Source organism: Rhea americana, unplaced genomic scaffold (genome assembly GCF_003343005.1).
Source record: "Rhea americana isolate MKP2758 unplaced genomic scaffold, rheAme1 scaffold_203, whole genome shotgun sequence".
Taxonomy (NCBI): domain Eukaryota; kingdom Metazoa; phylum Chordata; class Aves; order Rheiformes; family Rheidae; genus Rhea; species Rhea americana.
The window spans coordinates 772,544-800,186 of NW_028186184.1; the positions used below are offsets into that span (position 1 = coordinate 772,544).

General features: G+C 40.9%; 1 protein-coding gene across 1 annotated transcript in view; it reads left to right on the forward strand.

Moving 5' to 3' along the window:
• The window catches only part of ADAMTS3 (ADAM metallopeptidase with thrombospondin type 1 motif 3), a 137,337-nt gene that overhangs the window by 20,484 nt on the left and 89,210 nt on the right, over positions 1-27,643 (forward strand). The window contains exon 4 of the mRNA XM_085304138.1: positions 23,931-24,087. Within this exon, the coding sequence (XP_085160264.1) occupies positions 23,931-24,087 (157 nt within the window). The remainder of the gene's footprint in view (positions 1-23,930; positions 24,088-27,643) is intronic.

Here is a 27,643-nt window from a genome sequence, read left to right on the forward strand (position 1 = left end):
TCCTTACATTATTGCACTGCTTTTTCACTATTTGCTGAAACTGTTAAAAGTGCCACCTTGAAGATGCTTCTTCTTCCAAGGAAGAATCCAATTACTCTGAAAAATCTTCCTTGCAGCTGTTCTTACAAAGATTACTGTGACAGTTGGAGTGGGCTGTTGTGGTCTGAGGCACTGCCGTCGGGATCCAACTGCCAGGTCTGAACTCTGGGGGGATCAGAAGCAGATGATGGTCGGAGCTGAGCGTGACTTGACTTCTAACTTTTTTTTGTAGGACTTCTAATGCTTGCCTTCCTTCTGCTTATGGGTATCAAAGAAGGCGTTTCTCACCAGCAAAGACCCATCCATTCCTGTTAATGAGAAGTGTTTTGATGAGGCCTTGAGTGAAGCTGCTTTGTGTTTTGATGGAGAAAAGAATGTGCTGCCAGAATACAAGAAATTGTATTTCCTTTGCTTGCTTCTCTTAGTTCCTGCCACGCTCACCTCTAAATGGCTGTTAAAAAACGCGACTGTACAATTGTATAAACCGTATGAGACTATAGTCCAAGCTGGCATTGTCTCTCAGTAGATTTCTTACAACACCCGACCTACCTTAGTTGTAGAAGTAAGATTGCTGAGAAACTAAGATGTCATCAGGATACTTTCTAATCATCTGATTTTCTATGAATTCTACCATTCCCTATCCTTTCTGCTAKAGACATGGGGAGAGGTAGGGTGGGATCTGTCTCCGCAGTCTGAATGGCAAAGCTGTTGAGAGTATCAAAGCCTAAATGTTTTGAACAGAGATCTACTCTATCACTGATGCGCAGGGTCCTGGTAATCTCTGCTTATACTTCACCTGAAGTGGTTTGTTTCCTTCATGGTTTGTAGGACATCCGGGACGGAAGCAAGGAGTATAACAGCAGTGCAGCTGCACATGCACGTTCATGCACACCATTGCATGTATCTCTTGCAGTACTTTTCTGAAATCCTSCCATGTGGAGAGTACCTTTCAGTCATTGCCCCTCTACTCAGTGATTGCTTTGTCCTGGTGACTGTCTTGGGCAGGTTCTGTGTTTTCGGAGTAAGTGGGAAGTGTCTGCTTATCTGCGATATTTTCATCTTACAGGAGGAAATTAATTCCTTACTGGAATGGGCTAGTTTGGGAGCAGTCATCCTCAAATGACAGAAATGACTGACAAGGTGGGTTTTATTTGATGAAATCTAATAGCTGTAGGTCAAAATGATCTTCTAGGTTTTCGGGAGGTTTTGGGTTCTTATACTTATGGTCCCGTCAGCAGAGACAGTGAATTGGCTTCTGTAGTAAGTAACTGTGTAGTTTTCTTGGCCCAGAACTCCATGTAGAGACCTGGAAACCAAGATAGTGCTAGGTTTGCCCAGTTCGTCTCATGATATGGGCAAGTTTCTTGTGGATAATTCCCAGAAGTAACACTTGGAAGTATCCTACCTTGTGGGCATGCAGCCTCCAAACTCTCATGTCTTGTCTTTCCTATCTTGAGCGTATTTCTTCAGGACWAACTCGGATTGCAGAGGGGATGAAAACTGTGCAGGTTTCTCATGGCTATACATGGAGGTAACATACGTAGTCAGCCCATTGCTTACCACCTTCTCCAGCTCCCCTCAGACAAATCACCTGACCAGTGGGACTCTATGGAGCCGTTTTAAGGGATGGCACCGTACCATTTGCTGGCATTCCTTCGTTTTCTTCTTGGTGGGCTGAAAGGATATTCCCCTCCTGAGCATCCTTTCTGCACATGGATCCTCACAGCATCAAATAAGAGAATCCAGTGAATGAATAAGGGATGAACTTTCCAGCAGACTGCTCTTAAAGTTACCAACGCTTTCATATTTTGAGATGATGTTGGGCTTCTGTCCGACTGAATTGTCTCTACTCTCTTTTATCTTTTGGAAGAATGTATTGTTTTATCCTTAAGCAACTATATCATACACAGCTTTCTCTGGTGGAGGACCTTTTCGTTAGAAAACCTTCCCAAAGTATTACTGAAGGATTCTTTTTCGTATATAATTATTTCCATTCTTATACTACACAGGGAGTTACTTCTACCAGAAGTGCAATCAATACATGGCCAGTAGCAGTAAGAAAATAAGTAGGGGATTAGAAACTAAGACTGCTTGTGAAACAGGTGTCCAGAAAAAAATTAAAGGAAACTGTCAGAATATATAAGGCTTCCTCTTCCATACTAAATCAGTTCTCTTGATTTATATTTACGGTTGTGATATGTGATGTATGTCCTTTAATATTTTTAAAAGTCCCTGTAAATTATAATGAATGTCTGTAAAAATGTTTTGAGTGAAGTGCTGAGTCCCTCCCTCCTCTGCCCTGGCCAACTTTAATAAAAGTTGAAAGCGCTCACCATCTGCTGGCACCTTGAAGGGGGGGAACCTGATTTCCTCAAGCATAACTCCATTTAGTCAGCGTTTAGAGGCCTAGCACGGCAAATGTCTTTCTCATATGTTAAAGGATCACCCCGTCATAACTGTTATGAAATTTTTGGTCCAAGTAATCCCTTTATAATTGGAGATGGAAATGAGATTTTGTTGGTTGTCAGCAGAGAGCGCCAATCTTGGGGGACAGGACTCTTTCCAAATCTACACATGATCAGATTTTTTTTTCATCTGACAGTAAGCTGTGATAAGCTGCTGACAAGAGCAGTAAGCCTTTCTTTTACCTGAATGGAGAGTTTTTATGAATAAATGATTCCTGCTGAAAACCAGGAATCTGGCCTGTTTGGGGTCTCTGGCCCAGGTAGCACTCAGAAGAGCAAAGGGGGAAAGCCTTTGGGCGCTTTGGAAGAGGGGAGTCTTCACTTCTGCAGCCTCCGGAGGGAGGAATGCCAGCAAACCCCAGCGGTGCATGATGCTGTTTGGAAACTGAAAGCGAAGTTTTAGTATTTATCTTAAAACAAGGTCTCTATTCTCCTTTCAGAAGAGAGCGRCAGCAGGATTTTAAATAATTGAAAGCTAGGATGAAAGTAAAATCCCTTCTGTCTGATAGTCCTGCATAATTCTTCATACTTTGATTAAGGAGGGAGAACATGGCTGGCACCAAAGCTCTTCGCTGCTATGCCTTTTAAGCAACATGTCGATAGTATTGATTTTTTCCTAGCCTTTCTCAATGTCTTTTGCTGTAGTAGTAACAGTGAAAATGATGGCCTGCCTAAAAGTGCATGTTTGAAGGAAGTGAAAATTGCACTTCTTTGTGTTATGAAAGAGGAAAGAAAGCATTCTGGAAACTTGAAAAACAGCCCTAACTGGGATTCACAGAAAGGCATGATTGTTTAGCTGGCTTTAAAATAACATTTCATCTGATTGTAGAAAGTTGAAATTCAAGAAGGACCATCTGTGTAAGGAACTAGCAAACCTTTTTTGTCTGAATGAGCAGTCAATCAGAAGCAAAAGGCTGCATTACTTGCTACAGCTATGTCAGGTGATACACCTCTCGTTTTGGCAACTGCAGATGCAGAAGTGGAAAGACCAAATGGGAAAAGGGTAGCTCGCGTGCTGGGGAGCCGGCAGGTACAAGGTAAAGGAGATAGCTATTTGCCTTCATTGCAGCCTTGTATTTCCTAGGTGGCAACAGAAAGCTAAGTCAATTGAAGTATTGTCTCCTTGAGGCCAATTTTGAAGTGATACGTTAAGGCTGCTGCGTCTTTTGCGTGCGTGAGTCAACATCAAGTGAATCTGAGTGACAGTTGCCATGTTGGGAGGTTAGAAGCAGAAGAGGAGATGCAGTCCACTGAGGGCGGCAGCTGAGCAATATGAAGTGATGAAATCCAAGGTGACTGTAAACTCTTTAGAGGAGGAGGAGGAGGAGGGCTTCGTTTTGGGGGCATCCTGGAGTCTCCCAGGAATGTCTAACAGGAGTAGTCTAAAACTTTTGATTTGGGTGCTTTTTTGCTAAAATCTGTATCTGCTGCAGAATTGTTGATGAGTAGGCACAAGCAAAAAATACACTGCCAAGAAGTCCAATCAATACTGTTACTTGAATGTTGTAATGTCTTTTGAGGTTGGAGAGAATGCTTTATTTGAAGGTGAACTAAAATACTTAACAGGCAGTTCGTTATGACTTGGATGGAAATGAGAAGAACAGACCAGCGTGAATTTTAAGCTGTCCTGGTAACGCTGATTCCACAGATGGAGGTGTCTTGTTCAGGTCAGCTTCTCTAGAAAGGAATTTAGGAACAGGAGCCTGTAGAAAGTCTGCATGAAAAAGTTCTGACTCTTCATAAAACTGAAATGTCCAAGCTTTGATTGCCAGAACTTCTAGACTCTAATTTGAAGTTTACATCTGAGTTTGAAAAATTACTCTCAAGATAGAGCATGGTTTTAATTATAATTCATTCCCTTAAAGTGATAGGTTTACAGGCTTGACCTACTGTATAAGGGTTGGAATAATGCTCCCATTTGTCCTCTCTCATGTAGTAAGGAAGAGTAGAAACAGCTGCTGATACAGTCGACTGAAGCGTACTGTCAAGCCCACAGTGCCCGTATTTGCAGGCTCTCTGCTCTAGGTACTGCTGTTCTAGTTGCATCTTCTATGTGTTGTGTGAAGACCTAGTCAAAACTCAGGAAAGAGGAATATTTAGTGCTTCTTCTGGATTTGGCATACAGAAGATAAGCCTGCATTTGGAGGAGTGGAGAGGCATCACTGAACATGTCTGAGCTCAGTTAAAAGGTATTGTCCGTAGTGTAGGTGGTTAAAAAATGGTCTGAAACAAATAATTGGGGAGTATCTGTTTTCTAGTTTGAGTCTGTTTGCTATTGAATCACACCTTTTAGTTTTGGCTGTGTGTTTTCACAAAACAGTATTTTTAAGGCAGTTTCACAGATACTTCTCTTCTGGATTTTTGCTCTTTGTTAGAGCAAAAGTAGCAAATTACTACTAAAATATTTTATTCCTGAACTCACAACTAACAGTATGTAAAATAGTCCAAACTTATTAAAATCAGTAAGTACAACCGTTTTTCATAGTTTCAGTAATAAAAAACAGATTGTGTAACTGCTTGGACCCTTGATAACACATATAGCGCACATGAATTGGGCACTCATTCACATTCTGCCTTCACATATCACATGTGGTAAAGTATGTGTCTCAGTAAAAGAAAGTAAATAGATACTGAAATAGTCAATGTTCTCAAAACTTAATCCTTGTAACCTCTCTCAAAGTTCTTATTGACTGTAGTGTTTGTACTGAATTTGAAACTGCATTTTGTCGAGTGGAGATACAGAAGCCATATTCAGTAATAGCTTTTTTGATGTTCCTTGTTTATTCAGTGCTGTACTTACTCGTATCTGGAATTTGACCTCAGAGCCACACGGTCTGAGGTTTGCAACGGGAGCAAGAAACAAGACTGCACAGAAAATATTGTGCAGGGTTATTTGAGAAAAAAGGAAAAGGTGGAAAGCAGACAAGATAGCTCTGAGTTTCCGTTGTGGAAATAAAGCCTCTGCATATAGGTTCATAACCTTTTGGGGGAGTCACACTGCAATTCTAACTGTGACTTTGCGATCCAGGCTCTGAAAGAGTTATTGAAATGTAGGTTAGTCACTTTGACCTCTTGGCCTCATGTTTCATCAGCAGTTTCTTGAAATGATGGATAGAGCAAAAACATTATTGTTTCTTTTAATAGGGTGAAATATTAACTTTCACACAGATTTTAAACTGATACTTCGTTTTCATAGATTACTTCTGTAGCATTGTCAATAACTTTGAAATATTTTGTGGTTTTTTTAAAAAGCAAAAAAAAATGCAGTAGTAAATTAGCTTTCTAATCTCATACAAATTGCATTGTCATTTTGCCTTTTTCTTTCGTACTTGACTAAATCACTATAGTGTAAAACCTTCTGTGCTTTTTCTTTGAGAGATTTTTACCTTGATCTCTTTGCAAAAAGATGTAGAACGGACAGAAAACAAAGAGTTTGTTGTAAATATTACTAGCTTTTGCATGTCAGTACTTTSAAGTGACACATCCTATTTTTTGATAAATAGAATTTCTCGATTCACTATAAAATGCGTCAGTTCATACCAGACAAAAGAACCAGAGAAATTCTGTATTTCAAGAGATTACTGTTGCAGTTAGTTTTTATTGAATTTTAGTATGTTGGAAAGTCCAATCTGCAGGGACAGTCTTTGTTACCTCTGTGGATAGCTTACCAGTAACACCAGTCCTGCAYAGCACAGGCCCTGGCGAGCGCAGCCCTTCCGACTCCTTCCAAAGGCCAAGCGCTTTGCGGAGATGGCTGCTGTGCCCCTTCGAACATAGGTTAAGAAACCCTGCGGCTTGGTGCTTGGGGAAATGGAAATTAATAAAGCTGAGCCAAGCTATCCAGCCTCTTACTGTTTCTCACCTTCATTATCTTAGTCTCGTCTAGATTTTATAATTATTCTGCTATACATTTTGTGAAGATGAGCAGTAGAAAAAGCTCCATGGATACACAGTTGYAGCCAACTGTAGAGGGAGCAGCCCAGGCTGACGTCTCCATGTGAGCATGCTTGCCTCTGAACTCGGTGCAGATAGTGCAAAAGTAGTTAATTTATTTAAAATATTATACTTTTAAAATACTATAGCAAAGAAGAATCAGAAGGGCTCTAACTGATCACCTGAACTATGCTTTGGCTATAGTTTTCAAAGGTGTCAAGTGGGAGGTACRCATCCCTCTGGCTTGCAGAGGGGGTACCTTAGGATTTGAGGTACCCAGTGCCCTGGAAAATCGTGGAGATGATCAGTAACTGGTCAGTGTTGGAGCATTTCGGAGCTGTCTATCTTAGGTAGTGTTGAATGCCCCGCGATGTGAAGTGTGTTGCATAACCTGGAATTCCTCAAGGAGAGGTAAAAATTTTTGAGTTTARTTTGAGTTTATAGGTCTGTAAACACGTGTGCAGGTAAGTGGCCGAACACGCGGGGGCTCGGTGCTCGTGTGAGCACGCAGGTATCAGTAACGAGTGAGAGAATTTGAAGTTTGAGGAGCTGCCAAAGAGAGGGGAAGGGTCGACTGACTGGCTTCCTGCTCTCCCTGCTGTGGGGCACGAGGGAGCTGGGGAAGAGCGCGGAGCGGGGCCTGGTCGGCCAGCTGAGGTGGTACGAGGCAGATACCGCAGTGTTGCCTAATGTAGTAACAACGTTCAGTGTGTGGAATATTTGCAGTTGTCGGTAATTCTGCGGTGTTGTTCGTGCCCGCTGAATACAGGCAGCAGATAAATATTGCTCGTGTGTGCTGCCATGTTTGTGGTGCTGCTGACCTCAGGTGTCCCTGTTTCCATCCTCCAGATCATGAGATGTTAATATTTTCATATTATTTTTATTTGATTTGTAATTTTGGAGTATTCAGTGCTTGATTTGAAGCACTTATTTTTCCTTCTTTGAAGGCTATCAAATGTCCTTGCTTTTTGCTGTATTTTCCACTTTTTAAAGGAAGCTATGATTCTCTCATGATCCCATGACTCCAGGAGTTGACAAAACACCCAAGTTTGCTGCAAGAATTGGCAATCCTGTACATATAAAATTTAACTGTGGCATAGGGATAAGTACCCATTATCTTACACACTTCGGACTCCTTTCACAGAAGTGAAATTTCCTGTTGCACGGTTAGTACCATTGCACTATAAAATAATTACTAGCATAGAGCTTCTGTATTTGTCACAAAGATAAAACTTGTACTCAGTAAATATTTCCACAGAGATATGCTGGGGTTAGTGAGATACTTGACTTTTCTGAGCATGTTCCATGCATACTTTTCAGTTTTTAATAACTGATATTTCAAAACCGCGATTTCTTCTGTAAGGACAAAGCATTTTGTGTGCCAGTTCTGTGCCGTTAAAATGAATCTCTGTAGGTTTTCCAAGAACAAAAAATAGAGACACATTTTTCCACATAAAATCAAAGCTTGTTTTTTTTTCTCGTTTTCATATAACTCTAAGGGGTTCCATTGATTTTTTTTTCATAGACTTTCTACAGGGGGGAAAAAGGAACCCAAACTTTGGATTAAAACCAAGTATGAGAAATTTCAGCGTAACGGAATTTTCTTATGTATGTTCAAAGAGGAGACTAAAAAGATTAATTTTAGTCCTGTGCACTGACCCAGTAGTATATTGCCGTTTTCATCTATGCAAATGCAATAGATTATTGGTTGGTTCTGTAGTGGTTCTTAGTGTCTTTTGCTCATTAAAATGGCGCATCAGTTAGTGCACTGAGGAAGCTCCTGTGCATAGGAGAGGCAACCAAAAAATGTGGGAAAGGACTTTGTGTTTGCATAGGATACAGAAATTAACATGAAGTAGTCTTTTATTTTAAGTGTCTGCCAAATACTGCACCTTTCAAATGTAGTTATAGATTTCTGTCAGAATACCAGTCCATTTTTATTATCCAGCCTAGTGTCCCGGCTATTTCAAGTCAGACGTTTCATGGGGAGACCCTCTCCAGCAGCTCCTTGATTGCACAGGGCGTACGAGCTACAAGGACGTCTGTCTCAGCTGAGGGTTTGAACCACTGCCGAAGCTACTATGCTTTTGTTATATTTTTAGATTCATCATGGCGTCGATCAAGTATCTACTTTTAAATATAGATGTACAAGACACTGCATATTAGTGATCTAAATTCATCCAGCTCAATTCTCCATCTTCTCTTTTCATTTTTTTCATCTTTTGCTACATTAACAGACAGTTACTGACTGGCAAGCTCTTCTCCAATTAGGTGTTTACAGATCATGATCAATTCCTTGTACCCTTAATTTCTTCTCTGCAGAATGGTCAGCTGTGCATGTCTTTTGACTAGATTACACTTTTCAGTATAGTGTCAAATGACAGCAATATTTTTATTGTTCAGATTACATTGACTGTACTAAAGATGTTTAAAATGAATGTATTTGTATTAAAAATGAGTTTATTAAACAYAGGAAGAACTCTTCTTAGTTAAGGAAATGAGTGTATTGTTTCTGGTCAGCTTGACATTCGGTACTTCAGTAATAGGGTATTTTAGCCTCTTATACATAAATTGTATCCATAGATTGGAAGAGGATATTAAACATTCCTACATTTCAATTCTCTGAGTTTTCATCCTGGTGTTCAATTGAACAAGTAGTATCTTTCTTTGTAGCTGCAGAAGATGTTTTTACCTTAAACTGGTGCAAAATAGTCAGAAACTTATGCCATGCGAAAAGTTCAGGTTGCTGTGAAATTTGAGTAGCATGTACTGTTTGAATATTTAATTTGATTTGAATTTTTTTTTAACATTTTTAAATAAAGCTGTCTCATTGTAAGAACACTTTTAATTAGAAAAATCTTACAGTTCCCTAGGCTGYCTATGTTTAATAGCCTCCAAGAATTGAGACCAAAACAATTCAGAAACTGCTGCTTTAATTCTGAAATGGAAATGTCAGGAGTTCTGCAACAGATAAAACGCTTGATACAGCATTGATTTTTATATTACATTGATCTTCCAAAGAGGAAAAATTAACTATTGAATTCCTGCTTGCTGTACCGGAAACAGCTGAAAGGGTGCTAACGTTTAGGAGCCTAAGAAGCCGGCAGGTACTGATGTTTTGCCCCCAGACCCGTGTGTCTGCCTAGAGCCCAGGGAGCCTCAGAGGGATCCTGTGGTTGCAGGAGGCCCATCCGTGGGGATGGGGGAGCTGCGTGTGCAAACCTCCTCTCCTGTAGGCACCCAGCAACTGGATCAGCAACATCTGTTTCTCAAAATGTACGCTGTAATACCATATTACTTTTTTCCAGCATTCTTCTAACGTGTAGTATTTTTCGTATGCCAAGTATGTTGAGACCATAAATACTTTAACATGCAGAAGATGTGCAGTGAAAGAAATATGTTCTTTTGGAAGGACTTTTTCATTCCCTGCCAGTCTTGCGAGCTGGACCTCAGCAGGTGACTGTATCCCCTCATGGGACTGAGAGCCAAACTTTGCCAGAGGCGAAGGGGCTGGTCACCCCTTCTCTGGGTGCAGCGCTGGTGAGCCTGGCTCCGTAGGGGCGGCCCGTGCTACCGCATGGGATTGCACCCAGGTTCAGCCCCGTGCCCCTGCCTGGTTCGTGGCGCTCACGAGCGGCCGCTCTTCTCGGCCGGCCTCCCTGCGCACCTGGGATTCACAACCTCCTCTGAGATTGCTTCGTTAAGTGTCTGCCAAGCTCTGCTCGTAATTCCATGTAGCAGCAACTTATTTCTGTTGGTATCACTGGAACTTGATACGTAGTGTTTTCAGCCACACTACCAGGTACGTGAGGGCAGGACCTCTTTGATCGCCATCAGGGAGTGAGACTTGCGGCTGCCCGTCTAGCTCACCTATGCGTGCTGTAGGCATTTAATTTTCTGTCCAGCTGTTTATCTGTCGCATGGTGCAGCTCCTTGCTTGTCCATTTTCTGCCACCCTGATTTCTTTTAGCACACTCAGACTGTGGAAGCCTGTTCCCGCTGGCCTCGTTTCCTCAGGGAGCGCCCGAGAAGGCCCCGGGCTCTCCGTGCCGCAGCAGAGAGGGAGCCTGGTCCTGGCAGTGGCAGCGACAGCAGAGCAGCAGCCCTCGGTCTCCAAGATCCGTCCCTCTGGCAGGGCAAACTTTTCTTTTCTCAGTTAATTTTGATTCTCATGTGAGTTTGCAGTAACATGCAATAGGGATAAGTTAATGGATGCTACTTGCTTTTCTTTGTCTATATACGTTTCGCTTAGCATTTTTAGTGAGATGAAGATAAAATTTTGGGTTGTGCTTGGTTAATTGTTCAGAATTTGAACTGYGTGCCGTCTATGGTCGCTTTGGTTCGCTCTCTATGTTTATACCACACGTTCTCCAGCCTGTCCAATATTTTAAAAGTATCTGCCGTTTACTGACGCATCTATCAGATTAGTGCTGTATGTTGTATACAATGTGGTGATACAATATGGCCCAATGAGTCTAAACTACTCAAAAATGTCATAAATGGAAAAAATATGTAATATTTAATTGCTTTCACTTTATTTTGAGTAATAATTATGCACATGGATCAATGCCAAGTTAGGTAAGCAGTAACTAGAGAAAATAGAATAAATGGAAAAAGAGAAAAAAGTAGGCAAGCATTATGGATAGCTCGGTGGTGTCGTGAACAGAAGGGGAGCTCTTCCCTGGTTTGCCAGATGTGTTTTGTATGTAAGTCATGGGACTCATATGTATGCATTAAGTTACTTGACTCCAGCTGTCCGCAGAAGTCTCACTGAACTGAGATTTATGATACGGACTTCGACGGTATTATGAGGATGGCTGAGCTAATCATGTTTGTCCAGCACGGAGCAAAGTTACTGAGGATAGTGACTCTACAGAACGATTCTTTGGAAAGTAAGAAGAGGAGACTCGTTATCTAGTGAATCTTTTATCCAGCAAAAAGGTGCCTCTGTGCCGTCAGATTGCCCACAGAAACGTCTCTGCAGACGTTCTGCCACCGCCGCTGCCCCAGCAGGCCGCGCGGCAGCCCACGGGGTGGCTGTGCCTCAGTGAAGGAGCCGTACRGCAGTGTCTGCGCTAGCTTACTAAGTGTAGCCACTGGGATATACAGCTGTGGTGCTGCTGTTTGCCAGTTCTGTGTAGTGTTTGAATCTGTTCTGATTTTCCATATCTGTATTGTTCTGTTTGTATGATGTATTGTTTGCTAAAATCAGATTCCTTTTTACCTCCGGGTGTACGGAGTTGTAGGTTGTAGATCAGGGATATGCAGCTTTTCCAGCAAGGTAAGGGCTTGCCCTACTGTGTTTAAGCAGTAGGTGGGATGCTTGTTGTGCATGCTTTACGCAGTGTGCGTATGCTCAGGTGAATCACCAGCCCAAGTCACCCCAGGAAAGGGAGCTGGCATGGACGGGCTGCTGGTACCACAACAACTGGTGCAACCTGCTCTTTGCCTCCAGCTTGTAAGGAGCTTGTTGGGCTTTTCCTGTGGTCAGCGGCGCATCTGTGGCACGGTGGGGAGGACAGAAGGGCTCTCTTGGAAGAAGATGAAGGCTAGCTGCAAGTGCTGCATCTACTAGAATAATTTGTCAAAATCACTGCCCAACTTCTGCTTCCTTTTTTGAATCAAGCTTAATAATAATAATAAAAAAGTCAAGAGTGAGTGAATTCACCCACCAGGTGAATTATCGTGGCAGGTTGTGGACCCAGCCCTGATGTGTATGAGCAGACCACTTGTACCTTTTGGCTGTTCATTTATGTCCTCAACCTTTTAAAAACACAATTCTCTCCAGCCCGTTTCCGCGCATGGGAGCGKGGGTTCCTGCGCAAGGCTCGAGGAGGCCTGTGGGCTGCTGCCTTGCCCAGGCGGGGAGCATGCTACCTTGTGGGGCTGCTCCTTGAGGCTATTCACCTGTCTGTGACAGATGCTCAAGACACCATCTCTTTACTGTGAGGTAACAGCCTCTGCTTTTAACTCTGAGTTAATAGAAGATAACTCAGTGTTAAGCCTTTTGCTGAGTGTTTTTACCTAAATAGAGATTTATACTTGGCTCATGAAGAAATTCTGAAATGTAACACTTCAGTCATCACCTGAAGAGGGGTATCGTGGTGCAAACTGTACAGCTCTAGAAGTTGCTAGAATATTGAACTCTTCTTACACTTTTTTTAAAGAAGAAACATGGAGAATCAGTTGGTTCTTGGCAAAATATGGATCCCATGTGGCATGCAAAATAATATCCTCACAGTGAATTTAAGGTATAACCCTAGAGCTAAACATATAGGAAACTTATAATCAATTTCCACCTAGTGTAGYGGTGTTTTGGTGGAGGCAGGCAAAGGGAAATGTGCTGCAGGCAAAGCATCCTTCTTTGCTTTTATTTTTCTTCCAATAAATCAACCAGTGTTCACTGTGGCTCCAAAAAGTTTTCGTCTTTGGATTAAAAAAGCGAGTAGCAGGTAGCTGTGACGCAGGTTTTGCACAGTCATTGAACTGCACACACCTTAAACTAACAGAGAGGGTGAAAGGTAGTAGTGTTTTTGCACTGAATCTGTGTTTTTAGACGAGGCAGCACCTTTTTCATAAAAGCATGTTTATATCGACTCCTTAAGAAGTTTAGACTGGAGGGCTGTCTCCAGAAACTGCCCCCCTCCCCTTTTGCCAAGTCCCATATGTTTGTCTTGGCAGGATGCGGTAGTCTGCTTGGCTGGTGCTGGGGTATTAAATTGAGGGAACACAGAGCTCTTGATGCTTTTCAATGGGGCTTCTATTTAGTTAGCGGCAGGATAGAGCTGTCAGCCACCTGCGATTGTCCAACAGGAAAAAAGGGAGAAATAAAAAGGATGGGAGGAGAGACCTGGAAACATTTTCCAATGTCACGGATGTRATTGTCAGAAAAAAGCATTTTTCTGGAGGCAGCAGCTTTGTCTTGTTTGATTGGTTTTTGTTTTGTTCTATACGCACAGCGGCACTGGGTCCTTTTTTGCAGCCCTGGCTCCATCATTGTTGGTGGTAGCTGAAATAAATGACTGTGCTAGCTGAAACTGCTCAGGGTGTCACAGTCTGTCTTGTTGCTTACCTTAGCACGTGTTGAGAGTGTGTTAAGAGATCCTGTGATGAGCTGAACATGCAATTAGTAGCCCAAAGTGAGAGCAGGTTGCAGATGTTCCAATTCTGACACGTATGAATGCTGTATATACTTCTGTAGTTTGTTTCTAAGGCAGGTGTAGTGATCGATTCTGTGATGTACTGTGTAGTAAATCAGGCTGTTGGGAGTTCCTCCTTGATACTCGCTCTGAGCTGACGTAAGGTGAAACTAGACTTGGCATGTGGGTGTCCCACTTCAAATAAAATGCAACGTAACGGCATTTTTCAGTCAAGTAAGTCCCTCTTCTACTCCCATTCAATGCTTTGAGGAATGGAAGTAATAATACCAAGATTTGGGGAAATCTCTAGTGATACAGGAGTAATCAACAAGTATTTTTGCAAGCTTGAACGCTATGTCAAGGTTAGTCTTTATTTTACCTCTGAGTTGTTGCTTCCAGTATCCTACTTCTCTTTCTTTCTTTGAGAAAGAAAGAACACATCAAAGGTGCTCGTTTGCCTGCACTGTTTCGCTTGCAGAAATGTCTTGGTTTTGGAGCAGGTGACTAGCACACAAGGTGAGGCAGGAAAGCCTATGGCTAATACSTAGTCTGAGAGGCAGTGTCTTTGTTGCAAGAGAGGAGAGTTTCTTTCTTTCTTTCTAAGGTCAGATACCAAGATGGTGGAGGAACTTCTTTCTAAGCGTGYTCATCTCCTCTTCACATGCAAGCTCCGCTCCTTTGTAGTTGTCATATAAATGTAGAGAACGGTCAATGATGCAACTTCATAGACCTATGTTTTGGGGCCTTGCCTTCCTGACCTTGTGCAGCCGTAGTCCCGTCATTCGCAGACTGCACGATGACAGTTGGTCTGAACGGTCATGGGCATTGAAGGCGTTAGAGTACCTCTTACAGCAAAACTTGGCTGTGTGTTCCCCTATTTCCTCACTATTAGGTTGAAGTTATTGGGTTTAGGTTAGATCCTTCTAAAGTAAGCAGGTTCATAACCCTAAACATAGCCTCTCCTCTAAAACAGAGGGTGACTGCCTTGTGCAGGCAGTTTTCTCCTTTCCCAGTGGATTCTTAGTTGTCGTTRGGTTGGAAAGCAACTGTCCTGGCCCTTTCACCCGTGCCTGCTCCCACACGCAGTGCGGGGAGTGGTACAGCCCGTTTCATAAAATCAGCCAGAATTCAAACAGCAGAGCTGTTGGAGTACTTTGCAAAGAGAGTCAACCTCCTGAAACATCATGAGCTGTACCGGTGTCACCRCAGGCAATTACCAGACAGTCTGCTAACTGATAGGGGCTACCCATTGCCGGTGTCAAACATCAGTTTACTGGGTTAAAGAATACACACTGGCAAACAGAGCTGGATGAGTTTCAAACACTGGACGTTCTCTGGTGAGAGCTATTACGTCCCTGTCATTTTGACTTCCCTTCTCGGTAGAATACAACYGAACAGCTTGTTTTTATTGCTTATTTGTCAGCACCTGTGTGCTGTGAAGGACTCARAGTTGGAACTTTCTTCAAGAGGGAAGGTGGTTTTATATTCTCAGATCCCTGTGCTTTTTGCTGATATTTTGCTCTTGGTTTCCTATCAGTGCCTATTCTGTTGCCTGACTTCACACAGGCAACCTCCTTCTGCCAAGCAAACTCCAGCCTGCTTGCTAATCTGCTTCTTCTATTATTGACAACCTGCTTCATTTAGAAAAGAATGCAGAGCCTCGAATTTGATCTTAAATTTCAATTTTGCAAACTTTTAGCCTCTACTATTTCTTCACAGTAAAAGCACAGAATGTGGTATTTCCAAATTACTCTTTATATTACAGAAGGGAGTCAGTATCTTAAGCTGCATAAAAGATGGCTGTAATATAAATGAAAATTCCCATGTTGGGGAATGCAGTGAAGCTCTATTGATCACATATCCCTCAAGGTGCAGCTAAATCAATTATGCATTGGATGACTGACATTTTTTAAAATTGTTAAGTTTTGTACCATGGGTACAGTAAAAGCAGGCCTGTAATGTGTATTCAGGTGGAGCAGCAACTCTTCGACTAAAAGCCTATATAATGGTTAGCTGCATGAAAGCTACATCAGATAGGTAAACGTTTGACTTCAGGATGCCGTGAAGGTCGTTGTCTCCTTAGTCATCATATTCAGTGTAGCACGATGGCTCTGTGTCTTCATAAAAGCCACTGAAAACAGACAAATACGGCATTTAGTCTAAGAGCTGAACTTGTGTGGGGGAATACAAAGCTAATCAGCATGGTGTGTGGTGTATTTGTGCACTTAATATTGTCAGAAGAGAGTGGCATTTGATGTTTATCCATTGAAGACTCATTTTAAGCACCGAGTACACTGTGGAGCAAGTATTTGAATGCCAACTTGCAGAGCCAACTCCAACCTGGCGTATCTTGTTCAGTGCAGTGCTGTTTGTCCTCAATTTGTGAAAGACTTTGCTAAATAAGTAATTCCAATTAACTGCCAGGAGAGTGCTTACATATTTCTCCTGGTTTCTAACTGGGAGGGAGAAAGTACAAACTTAAATAAATAAGAGAAAGAAAAAAGAATAAGTAGAGGTTTTCAGTCTGGAACAATTTGGAGACAAAGGATTTTTTAGTGAAGTTTTAGTGAAGTACAGTGAGCAGGATGAGATGGGAGCAACAGCTTCTCCTTGGGAAGGACATTTTGGATATGATCTTTCTTCTCTAAGTGAAAAATTAAGATATTTGAGGGAGAGAAAGAAAAAGCAACTGGCAACAAAGCTGCTCTTAGTCTTTATGTCTTTACACTTTGTTCCCATGTATGCCACATTGGTCTGGGAGTTACCATCTCACAATGTGTARATATTTTAAAATTGTATTTCTAGTTTGCTTAAGGCGGCCTTTCATGCTCAGTTCTCTCACCATTCAAAGCTGGCTTAGGAGAAACAGCTACTAATTAACACCTCAGTTCCCCTGAGTAGCATATGAACGTTTTAAAAATTATTTCTGTATAGTAATATAGCACTAAGGACAATTTAAGAACATAATTATATTATGATATATTATCTTCTCTGTGGTATATTCATAAGGACTTTAAAAAATGCACTTGGCTCCAGGGCTTTCAAAATATGGATACCAACTGAAATCTTGTGAAAGTGAGCACATGCATTGATTACAATGATAGTAGAGGTACAGAAACATTTGGATGAAAGCTGTTTTCTCTGAAAATTATTGCCATACCATGCATTTATTGCCTTTAATTGCTACAATTCTGTCGCTCTTCTTGAAAGTATGCATTTAGTGATATGAAAACAGGCAGCACAAACTTGTGATAGGAAGTGTGTAGAGTTAATTGGGATAATGATACCGGTGTGCAGATGTAATCCTCACTGCTGGAGCAGGGAGGAGTATGAGCACAAGTGGCTTCGGTTTCAAGTCGCTACTGTTTACAAGTAGCGTTGGGGAAATGCATCCTGAGCCTTCACAGCCCCAGCCGAAGAACGGAAGACTTCTCGCAGCTGTAGCCTTGCCTGGTGCGGACTCCCCCCCTCCCCCTGCCCCCAGCTTTGAGCCCTTTTCACTGAAGCATAACGCTGGTGGTCTGGCCGGGGGAAGCTCACTGTGCATGCGCACTGCTTGCTGCGCTCTTCCCTCGGGCCCTGCCAGGGCCACCGCTGCACGAGGTGAGGAAGTCGTGAGTTGGTGCTAGGCTCTCCTGGAGCCGGGCTCCTTGTACTTACCCCCGTTTTGTGCTGACATGACTGAAAGCTCTGTAGTTGCAATTCCTTTAGCTTTAAACTAGTACACTTTGATGTAGTTAAAGATCCAACAGATGCTGCTAGTATAGCATGCATACTCTGATCTAATCTAGAARTAGGCTTCTTTAGTCGTTTTCATTATATCATTTTAGTAGTTCCCGTTAAAGATTCCATGTTCTTTTCAAGTATTTGTATATGGATATAAATACATGTAATGCTTCATTTCATTTTGCCAACATGCCTGTGGTGTATTTGGATTATGCCAGTATCTGTCRATGGATCAAGTGTCCTACTGTGCTACATGCTATAAAACACAAARCCCCTGCTTTGAAGAGCTTATAGATTTAAGTATGAGACAGGAGGAAACAGACACAGATGGGACAGGAAGACAATATTGATGACTGCAGTAGATAGAGGTCTCAGCACTTCAGAAACCTRACTTTTGTCAAGCTTTTTTCATAGGCAATTAGAAAAAAAAGGAGTATTTTGTGGAGGGATTAGCATAAGAAAACAGTGTAGCTTGCACTTTTTGTGGGGATCACATCCAGAGCACGAGAGGACAGTAAGTGGGGAAAAAACAGAATTTACTTGCCAACAGAAGTGGGCAATGGATGCCGGCACCAAAAGGTGAGAGCATTAACYGACTTCTTTATTATTCAGTGTGAGATGGTAGGTAACTTAGCGATACTCTGCCATAGGTTTCTTTGGTAAAATAAATGCACCATAGACAGCCAAAAATATTTCAAAACAATATTTCAAACAGCCAAAATATTTCTTACCCTCGGGTGGCTCTTTGTGGCAAGTATTGGCAGTGCTTGCTTTGGTTATGGCAGTTACTGTGACTCTGCTGCCTTGCTAAACAACCTCTTTCACTTTCTGACGTTTGAGGGTGGACTTTTCAAAACACASGTGAGGACTGAACAACCTGCCCTCACTGAAAAGCACTAGAAATGGGGCATTTAACTTCCTAAAATACTTTTGAAAATCCCACCCATAATGTTTACTCAGATATTAAAGTTAAATGTGTCCATTCTTAATCGTCACTCCACAGTTCTCTGTTGTATTCCTCTGAATGAATGTTTCTTTCCTCTCTTGCAGCCAATACCCTATGCATATTTATACAGAATCATGTTCCCCCCTTAAAAGCTGTTGATTTTGGCTCAGTAAGTGATTTCTTAGTTTAATGTGCCCTTGTAGGTTGTTTTCTCAAGGCTTTGTATCATTTGTAATTCCCTTATTTTTATTGTCTCTGTTTTTTTGCATTTGAAAAAAACAGTTTTCCAGGTTTTGTGTTTATYGGTATAGTTTCTGATAATAAATTCTTACAAGTGTGCTGTATGTGCCAGACATGATTTACTTTACTCTTAGRTATCTTTTATTACAACTTCAGATAGGACCTGTTCCTGCTCCTGTTTTATTCAGTGGAGAGACTTTCCTTCAGTTTACTCTGCACCCTTACTTCTGGACTGAAGCAGGCAAGAGGAGTTGCAAGGATGRAATGCATAAGTGGTAGTGAGTTAATTAAAAGATAAAATTACAGATGTTAGGCAGCAAGGAGGGTACACAAAGGGTGTTAACAGAACTTCAGCAGCTTTCCCCTAGAACACCCTTCAGTGAGGGGTCCCGTCTGCCGTTTTAAAACTGGGAGAAGTGTGTCTGCAGGAAAGCTGAGAACTTAATCCACTTCCCCAGAGTCTCAGTTGAGGTTGAAATAGCGCTGAGAACAGATGGGTTTATTTCCAGGCCTTCTCACTCACTGTGTCACTAAGAATTCTTTTGGCTTTTTGTAGTTTTGTTGTATTCTTGTTTTTATGTTTTAAGACATACAAGGGCAATTCTGGATAAAGTTCACAGAAGCATCTTTCAGTTGATGGAAATACTGAACATTGTTAATTTATAAAAGTAGTAAAATTAATAGCCTCCCAAGATTTCAGACTATGCTTTCCTGTATTGCTCCACAAACGTAATAAAAAAAATCCACTACATCTTTCTTAAAATCCACTGCAGTCTTTTCTCCAAGTGACTCTTTAAAAATATGTGCTCTAAACACCTGCTTGCTTTTCTCATTGGCTAATGAGGGAAGAAAATGCTGGGTTGACAGTAGAGTTTACAGCGATGATTCCACTGAAAATTTGATAACTGCTTATGAGTGRGCTGTATAAACCCAAGACTCTCTTTCTCCATTCATTTGAAAAATGTCACATTCTTTTTATTGCTGAAATCCAGGAAAAAAGTTTCAGAAGGGAAATAAAGCTTGGGTTCTACATTCACACTTGACAGTAGACTGGTAACAGGGAGCAAAACTGTTCCTGTTGATTGTACGTTTCATTTTCCACTAAAAAGAAACTAATTTGGGTACTTAAAAAAATTTGTCTGCTGTCCTTTAGAATGTGCTGTGTAACATAATGCTGCTATATTAATTTTTACTCATATATGAGTGTCAGACACCATATTAATATTTGTACTGTTTGCTGTAAAAGCAAAGCAAGGGTGAGTACCTCAAAAGTATGTACAAATTAATTATTCAAAAGCATGCAGAAATGTATTTGATTTTCACATGAGTGAAACAATCCATTCTACAAATAAAGCAAAAAGTAAAACAAGGCTGAAAGATGTGGAAAGGTTGAGGAAGAAAACAAGTGAGAAATCATGCTGAGTAAAAATATCTTGCTGTTAGTGTAACTGATGCTTTTTTTGACCCCTGTACATTTTTTACCTCTTCAGCCCTTTAGGTTTGTCTTTTTACTACAAAGCCATAATGGCCTGGTCTCCACTATAGTTCTTCATTTCTCTCTTGGAAGTTTGGGGAACGCTGTTCCTCTAAACAGCACATCACTGTGTTTGGTAAAGGATCTGTGCGTGCTGCCTTCAGTCTGTGTGAGTTATTTAATCACTGTGTGTTTTTAATCAACTTGTCTGCTGTGCCAGAGGGAGGTTGTTATTTGTTCTGAAAGTCAGATCATTGGTCTCATGTTGGATCTGCTGGATACAGAGTTCTCCAGGAACCCCATGTTGATGAAGGCCTGTTGGAAATCCAGTCCTTCAGCTCTGTTTGCAAATTTTGCTGAGAGATTATTTGAGGCACATTTATTTGAAATTCTGCACTTACACCTCTAAAGAGATTAAATCCACTGAAATCAGCAGATGTAACCGCTTCCATAAAGCTGAAGAAAAGGTAGAGATGCACCCTATGTTGGTATAAATAATCAGCCATAAAAGCTGTAGAAAAAAATAGGTCAGTATAAGGTATAATCTCTGAAGTGGGTTCTAGCTAGGAGAAAAGGAGCTGTAAAGATTGGACTGCTTACGGAGTCAGCTTCTATTGCCGTTTGCTTTAGTTGTTCAGTAACAAATTTATCATCAGCTATGAGATTGGGAGCACACTGGTAGCTTGGCACTGGAATACAAGGAAGGGGTTATAATGATAAAAACTGTTTGATTAGGATTGCGTTGTTAACTCTAAATTGCAAATGCTGCATTAGCTGTCTGTAATTCCAGATGTGAGCCAAGGCGAAGAGTACTGTGCATCCTCTAAAGAAAAATCGGATGTGTGCTGCAGTAATCGTGCCAGGCAGTAACAAGCTAGGATAGAGCATGCTTTGTAGATGTAGATGCTGGCCTGTTTTGCCAGGTATATTTGCATGGCAAGTCACCTTGAATCTTTGCCATTTATCTTGATTTTTATACTTCTTAAATTTGCATTTTTTCATGGGAACCATGAGATTAGTTTAGCATGATTAGGTGAAGTGACATGTTCGCTTTGGTATTGTCCTCTTATTTAGTAATTAGACTTCTACAATAGCAACTATTTATGTCTGCTATTTATAAGGAAGGGTTATCAGTATTTGTGAAGTTAGGAGGAATCTTCTGAGGTATAGATAAGGAGTTACAGTTTAAGGAGAGTGGAATGTGTTAGGTCTGTTGAAATGTTTTAGGGGGGATTGTAAAAGTGAAATTGTATTTGATGCTTGCAAATTRTTCTTACATGCCTTTCACAGAAAGACACACCCATTCTCAGAAATAAAATTGTGGGCTCCTTTCTTTTTTGTAGATTTAGCGCAGAAAAGAAAAAAGCATACGTTAAAGCTGGAAAATGAAGCCAGGCTTTGCTAGTGAATAGTGTGCTACTTGAATAGAGCTACTTTCAAGTCATAGGCAAATAGCTTCACAGAAAATGGGTTATTTACACAAAAACTGTATGCCAAGATAAGGTCTTACACCAGTAACGTAACAACTGTGGGTACAAAACTCACTTTTGCTTAGAAAAATGGCAAGCAAACAAGCTATAAGCATGCAAAGGGACTTGTAATTCCCGATCTAATAATGTGTGGTAGCCACATGCAAAACTGATTTGTACTGCTAACTTGAGTTATTCCAGCCAAAAATCTCAGTTATTACTGCAGTTTGGGTAGTGAAAACAAAGGAGAAAATGTAGTATTTATATTTATTTAGTTTAATATTTGAAGAAACATGTTAACTGGAAAGATGATTAGATGTAAGAAAACAGCTGGAGGATGGAAAGCTAATGGTGAAATACTGTTTGTGATTCTTTTTCTTGGATATTTTGATTAAAATACTTTTTTAAAAAACTCTATCTTAGACCTTCACAATTTTGAATTCTTATATTTGACAAATGATTTGTGTCTAGACTATAATAACATCCATTTGTTCCCAAAGAAGATCTGTTTAGCACTGTTGTAAATGAGTTTGATGGCATTCAAAGCTGGAGTACGGGATTGGAACTGTAACTAGCCCTCATGGGCTGGGAGAGCCCCGGAGGTCCTTTGCATGTGTATCGTGACTGTGTCATGCATTCAGATTCTGAGATCCAAAATCTCTGTGGCCCCCACTGTCAACATGCTCTTACAAGGCCTTATGCAGGAGTTTCTGGCCACAGCTATGGCTTCTTGGAGACCCTTTATGCAGCATAAAAGAAACTAGACTCCTAGTCAAGCCTTTAGCTTCCATAGTTTCATCAGCGGATGAATAATTGTTAATGAAAACAAATGCATCACTCAACTGATAGTAAACTGTTGCAAGACCATCCAAGACTGGAATGCCATTTTGTTGATAAAACACTTTGTTTTAGATTGACTTCCAGCTTTTGAGGAGGTACATCAGGGCTAGCTACAGCCAGATTTTATTTTTAACACTTTAAAAAGTCACCATAACGTTTTGTTTGGCATGGCAGAGTAGCAAGTGACAACTGTACATTAAGTACATACAGCATGAATTACATACAAGACTGTCTCTAACACTGCCCTGATTAACTGATGCAGAAGGATGCACCGGGGTGATTTAGGCGTGAGAGCAGTACCTTTGTTTTTAGCTGAGCAGAGCACAAGCGTTGACTGCAGGATGGGACTTTTGCCGAAGTCATACCGTGCTGTAGGCAGGCAGTGGGGGTGTTTCTCCATTCTCACGCAGCTTGTCCCCGCTAGCGTGGGCAGRGCCAGAGCCTCGGCGGTGGCTGTGCAGGGGGGGCTCCTGCACGCAGCATGCCTGCTGGTTGTCTCCATCCGTCTCCCGAAATGACAGGCCAGGCATCCAAGTCACAGAGCTCTGGTGACGGCAGGAAGTGCCTGGTAACCACCCCTCTGTTTGTATGCTTGTAATTTAGCTGTTTGCAGGTGAAATGGTCGTACTGCATGAAGAGGGAGAAGAGCGTTTTATAAAAGGAAAGTCAGGTGCATAATACTTATCAGTGGTTCCACTGCTGCATTTTACATGTATTTGAATACATTTGATGAGAACTTACAGATTCCTCCAAATACATATACTGCTGTGTTTCTTTTTCCAGTATTTTCAAATATGCTATGTCTGTTTGTCCCCCATATGATGTTCTTGCACTACCTGTGTCAGAAAGAGTATAGTCTTGTGCCCTTAGACTTGAGGGCAGTTTCAGAACTGAAGGCCTTCACTAGGGGCTTTTCAAGTGACTGTTTCCTTGAGTGTATTGCCAGATTTCTTCACCATTATTTCCTGTGATTTATGTTCAAGTGTCAGCAGAGAATTTTTTTCTCCTGAGCAYGAGTCTCTTTTTCCCTTAAATTGGACATACGCAGTGTGACATATTCTGGTGAGTTTAATTGTAGTAAGCATCAGGATAAATCTGCCTGGTTTGTGAACCTGTTGCATGGCCTTTTTTTCAGGAGGAAGACATAAAGAGTTTTAAAGAATTGTCAATAGCTACGTAGTTACAGGACTAAACTGTGTGTACTTGTTTAAGTATATGGCTTCTACTGATTTTAATAATGAAGGGCCTGAGCATGTAAGTGGTTCAGAATACAGGCAAGTTAAGGATTTGCAGAGCGCTGCAGTAAGCAGTGCTCAGCATGCCACACTTAAATTAACATAAAAATGACAGACTCCTAAATGACTTTGCTCTCAGTTGTGTTCTTGATGGAGTAATCGATCTCATACATAGACATGATCTTTTCTTAATGTCTTTGAACACTATCTTCAGCCTAGATCAAAATCCTCAGAATGCAGAGGGATATCGTACCTGGCAGAAGGCCTTGCAAAAGAAACCCAGTGGTAATTTGATTTTTATGGTACAGTAATATGCTTTTTTTATACTTCACCTATCGTGATGTTTTTGTTTGTTTGTTCTGGAAGCATGAGGCCAGGTCTGTAGACTCTTGATGCATTTGTATGCTTTCTCTCTCCTCAACAGGCTGGAATGATAAGAACTGATCAGGATGAATACTTCATTGAGCCTTTGGAAAGAGGAAAGCAAATGGATGAGGAAAAGGGAAGAATTCACATGGTATACAGGAGATCAGCTGTAGTGCAGCATCCCACTGACATGCTCCCTGACGTCCATACAGAAGGTACAGTACATCTACATGCTTGTTTAGAAATCTATTCCAGGCAACTATGCCAGGTATTAGCTTTTGAAAGAGGCGTTTTTGACTGAGCTGGTTGAAAAATGTAAACATAAACATTTTGCTGAAATATGTCATCAGAGTCATATACACAGTTTCTCTGCTAAGAGCAGCATTTGAGCATGTTTTTTTTTTTCTTCAAGAAATGTTGCAAAATGCTTAGATATTTTTCTCCTTAGGCAAAAGGGCAAAGTTAGCCTTGATTTAGCTGGAAACAAGTCTCAGCTCTCCATAATTCATTAAGATATTGTGGGATATTACCTGTTAATAAAAATACTCGTGACTTTATTAAGTGTGTTTAACTTAACTGTGCTTTTATTAAGGCTAGCTTGTCTGTACAATTTCTGTTTAAAAATCAAGTCTTACTTCTTTTCTGTCTAACAGTTAGATCGTGCTAGTGGCTGATGTTTCCCCACCTCCCCTCCCTGCCTTCTATGGGGCACAATTAATGCAGTTTGAAAACAGTTGTCTTGGTCAAATATGTTTCCACATGTCCAAGAGTTCCCCTAAGTCTTAAAGACAATGTCTTTGGTCCATCTGAAAATAGTTATTGTCTAGTTTAATGTGTTCCGTTGTATGTTTTCCCCTCCTTTAAATGTTATGCAAATTCTTACAAGTTCACATGCCATAGTGAACTTCAAGAGTTTTGACATTATGGGTAGTAGTGTGTATTAAAGAGCAGCTCCATCCAATTCACTGTTCAGTCTCCTCTTTGACATCTCTCAATTTCTCAAATTCGTGTGTTACAATTTCTTGTACTTTCTTGTGTTCACATGTTCTTGCACATTTTAAGGGTTTGAGAGGAATTAGAAGAGCTAGAACATGAAGAACTAAGATGAGATACAAATGCTTAAGCATAGAGGAGGAAGCACTCCCTCACTGCCAGTCCTCATGGACTTAACTTGTTTGGTATGATTTGGGAGTTGCTTTCTCTGAAAAGATACGTAGGAATTGAGAGCTATTTCAGATAGCTCAAGTTTTTATTAGTCTTCCAGAAGGTGTGTCTACTTCCATGAGTTAAGCATCTCTTTCCTTTAGCATCCTTCATGTGCTCACAGATGGTTCTCAAGGGATGACTTGCTGTATCCCGTACAACTCTCAAAGAAGTACAACTTTTTGTTTTAAATGAAAGTGGATATGAGGGGAGAGAGGTATTTGTGTCTACCAGCAGAGTACAGGACTTGACAGTAAACAGTTGAACATGGTGTAATGTTTCTGTGAGTGCTCTGATGCCTGGCTGGTGGTCTAGAGACCTGGGCAGTACTGATTGCAAGTCTCCAACCTCTTCCACTCCTCCRCACCACTGTATTTGCAGCTAACTTACTGATTTTTTTTGAATTTAAATTTCCTGGAGGGGAAAAAATATCCGCAAGTTTGTTAATTCACAGACGTAACCATATCCAGTTGAAAGGTCCTAGTGATGCAAAGCTATGGTCTGTCTTGTAGAACAGCCAGCTCATCACTGTAGGAAAGTGATATATATGCAATAGATTGCTGCTGTATTTTAAAAATCTCTTCTGTAAGAAACTGGACCATTCCTTGCTGAGTATTTTTCCTGGGTAAGCTCTTAACTACCATTAAAGGTTTGCCAGTATAGAGTAAACAATGTCATGTGGAGTTTCTTGGCTTTCGTACATTTAGATCCTGCCACAATTTTGGTTTTGTTAATAAATTCCCTTTCTGTGAGTTGATACAGAACATCTGGGGAATGTGGTCTGCATGTCCCTATCCGTGCCTCTGAGCTAGAACAAATCTGCAAGTCTTATTAAAGTCTGTCTTTACAGCAGGCTTACCATCCTTTCAATGATTATTATACGTGTAAAAACTCCCCTTGGTTATCACCCCATCAGACAGTTCAATGTGCTGCTTATTACCTGGCTCGTTTTCAGCTTAAAAATGGTCAGAGAACTTCTGAAGCATGCAAGCCTAAGAACATTAGCTCCTTTGGTGATCTTGGCAGTAGTAACTTGAACAGTATAGCATGCCTGTGAGACCAGGCATGGTCCTGCTTTTGTGAGAGTGCTGTAGGTATATTCACTRCTTGGAGTATTTTGAACATCCTCCTAAGAGGGTTTCTTAAAATTTGCTTGAGAACTGTTCTTCCAGAGCTGAACTACTAATATTCTTTAACTTCCAGTTGTGCCTAAAGATTGTCTTTTCACATTGCTGGGATGTAAACCACTTTCCAGTCTGTTGTGAAGACTACAAATCTTTCCTGTCATTTAGTGAGAAAAAGTTAGCTGGCTAATTTTCTCTCCTGGTTTCTCTTCAGCTGATACGATTCTTCTGCTTTTAGCCACCTTTCATAACTATTGACTACACCTAATTAATGACCATGTCCAGCTGGACAAAGTCTGTTCCTATTACACTTGCAAAGTAGGCTGTAGTCTCATCTGCACTGTAGTTCACTCTTCTACCTGGGCTGAAAGTAGGCATAGGAAAATAGTCAGCCGTAATTCCTTTATCCTTACATCTTCAAGATCTGTTTTAAGATTCAAGCAATATCATACTAAAAGCAAATTATTGAAGCCTGAAGCATTACACATTTTCACAGGCAATCTCCTTAATTTGCTTTTGACAGTTCAGAGCTTTTAAAAGCATTTGAGTTCAGATATTATGACACTGTGAAACAGTTAGCAGTGGTTGAGCAGCCTATTACATATAGATGCATTAAAATCCTTCTTGATCTTCTCTGCGTCAGCCCTGCATGCCCAGCGCTCTGGCCAGGGGCAGGAATACAGAGTGCAGGCTGTTAGTGATTAAGAATGTCAGCCACATCTTTAGCCAGCACAGACAAGAATCCAAGGTTTTAGTAATGAATTAAGATGGCTCAACAAATTAGACATTAAGATAACATTTTAAAAAAATTGTTGTTAGTGAGGTTGTTATAAGAACTGTGAAGCATTGTGTAAAATTCCTCCACCATAATGAAACAGGATATGCTGCATTGTGTTCTCTCTACAAGAAGGCACAGTTTTGTCAGATATTATTGTCCGTAAAGTTTCCAACTCCAGCTGTACAAAGGAAGCTTTCAGTCTGACAGGACATCTGGTATTCCTGGAGTATTTTATAATGTTTGGGAAATTGTTGGACATTGTTTCAAACTGCTCATCAGATAGAATTAGAATAGGAATTCTAAGTTGAGGAAATTGCAAGCTTAAGATCAAGATATTAGTGGTGATCACAATATAGTGCAGCTTTTATTAGTTCATGTACTGTTTTCTTGTAGAAACAGACGTGCACTTATGATACAAGTACTTCTCTCTCCTATTTTCCTGTATTGGAAAGTTATTTGCAGTAGATTAAAGTTGAAACAAGCTTTCTTAGAAAGGTGGAAGCATAGATCTGAAAGGGCTTCTGCAATAGACTTCAGAATTCTTCAAGCTATCAGATACGGTGGGTGTAAGTCTTCCCACTTTTGCACCAATACAACCTTATCCCTGCAGCAGCACCCAGTCCTGATTCCTATTTATGGTATTCATGGCTATTTATAGCCTCTTTA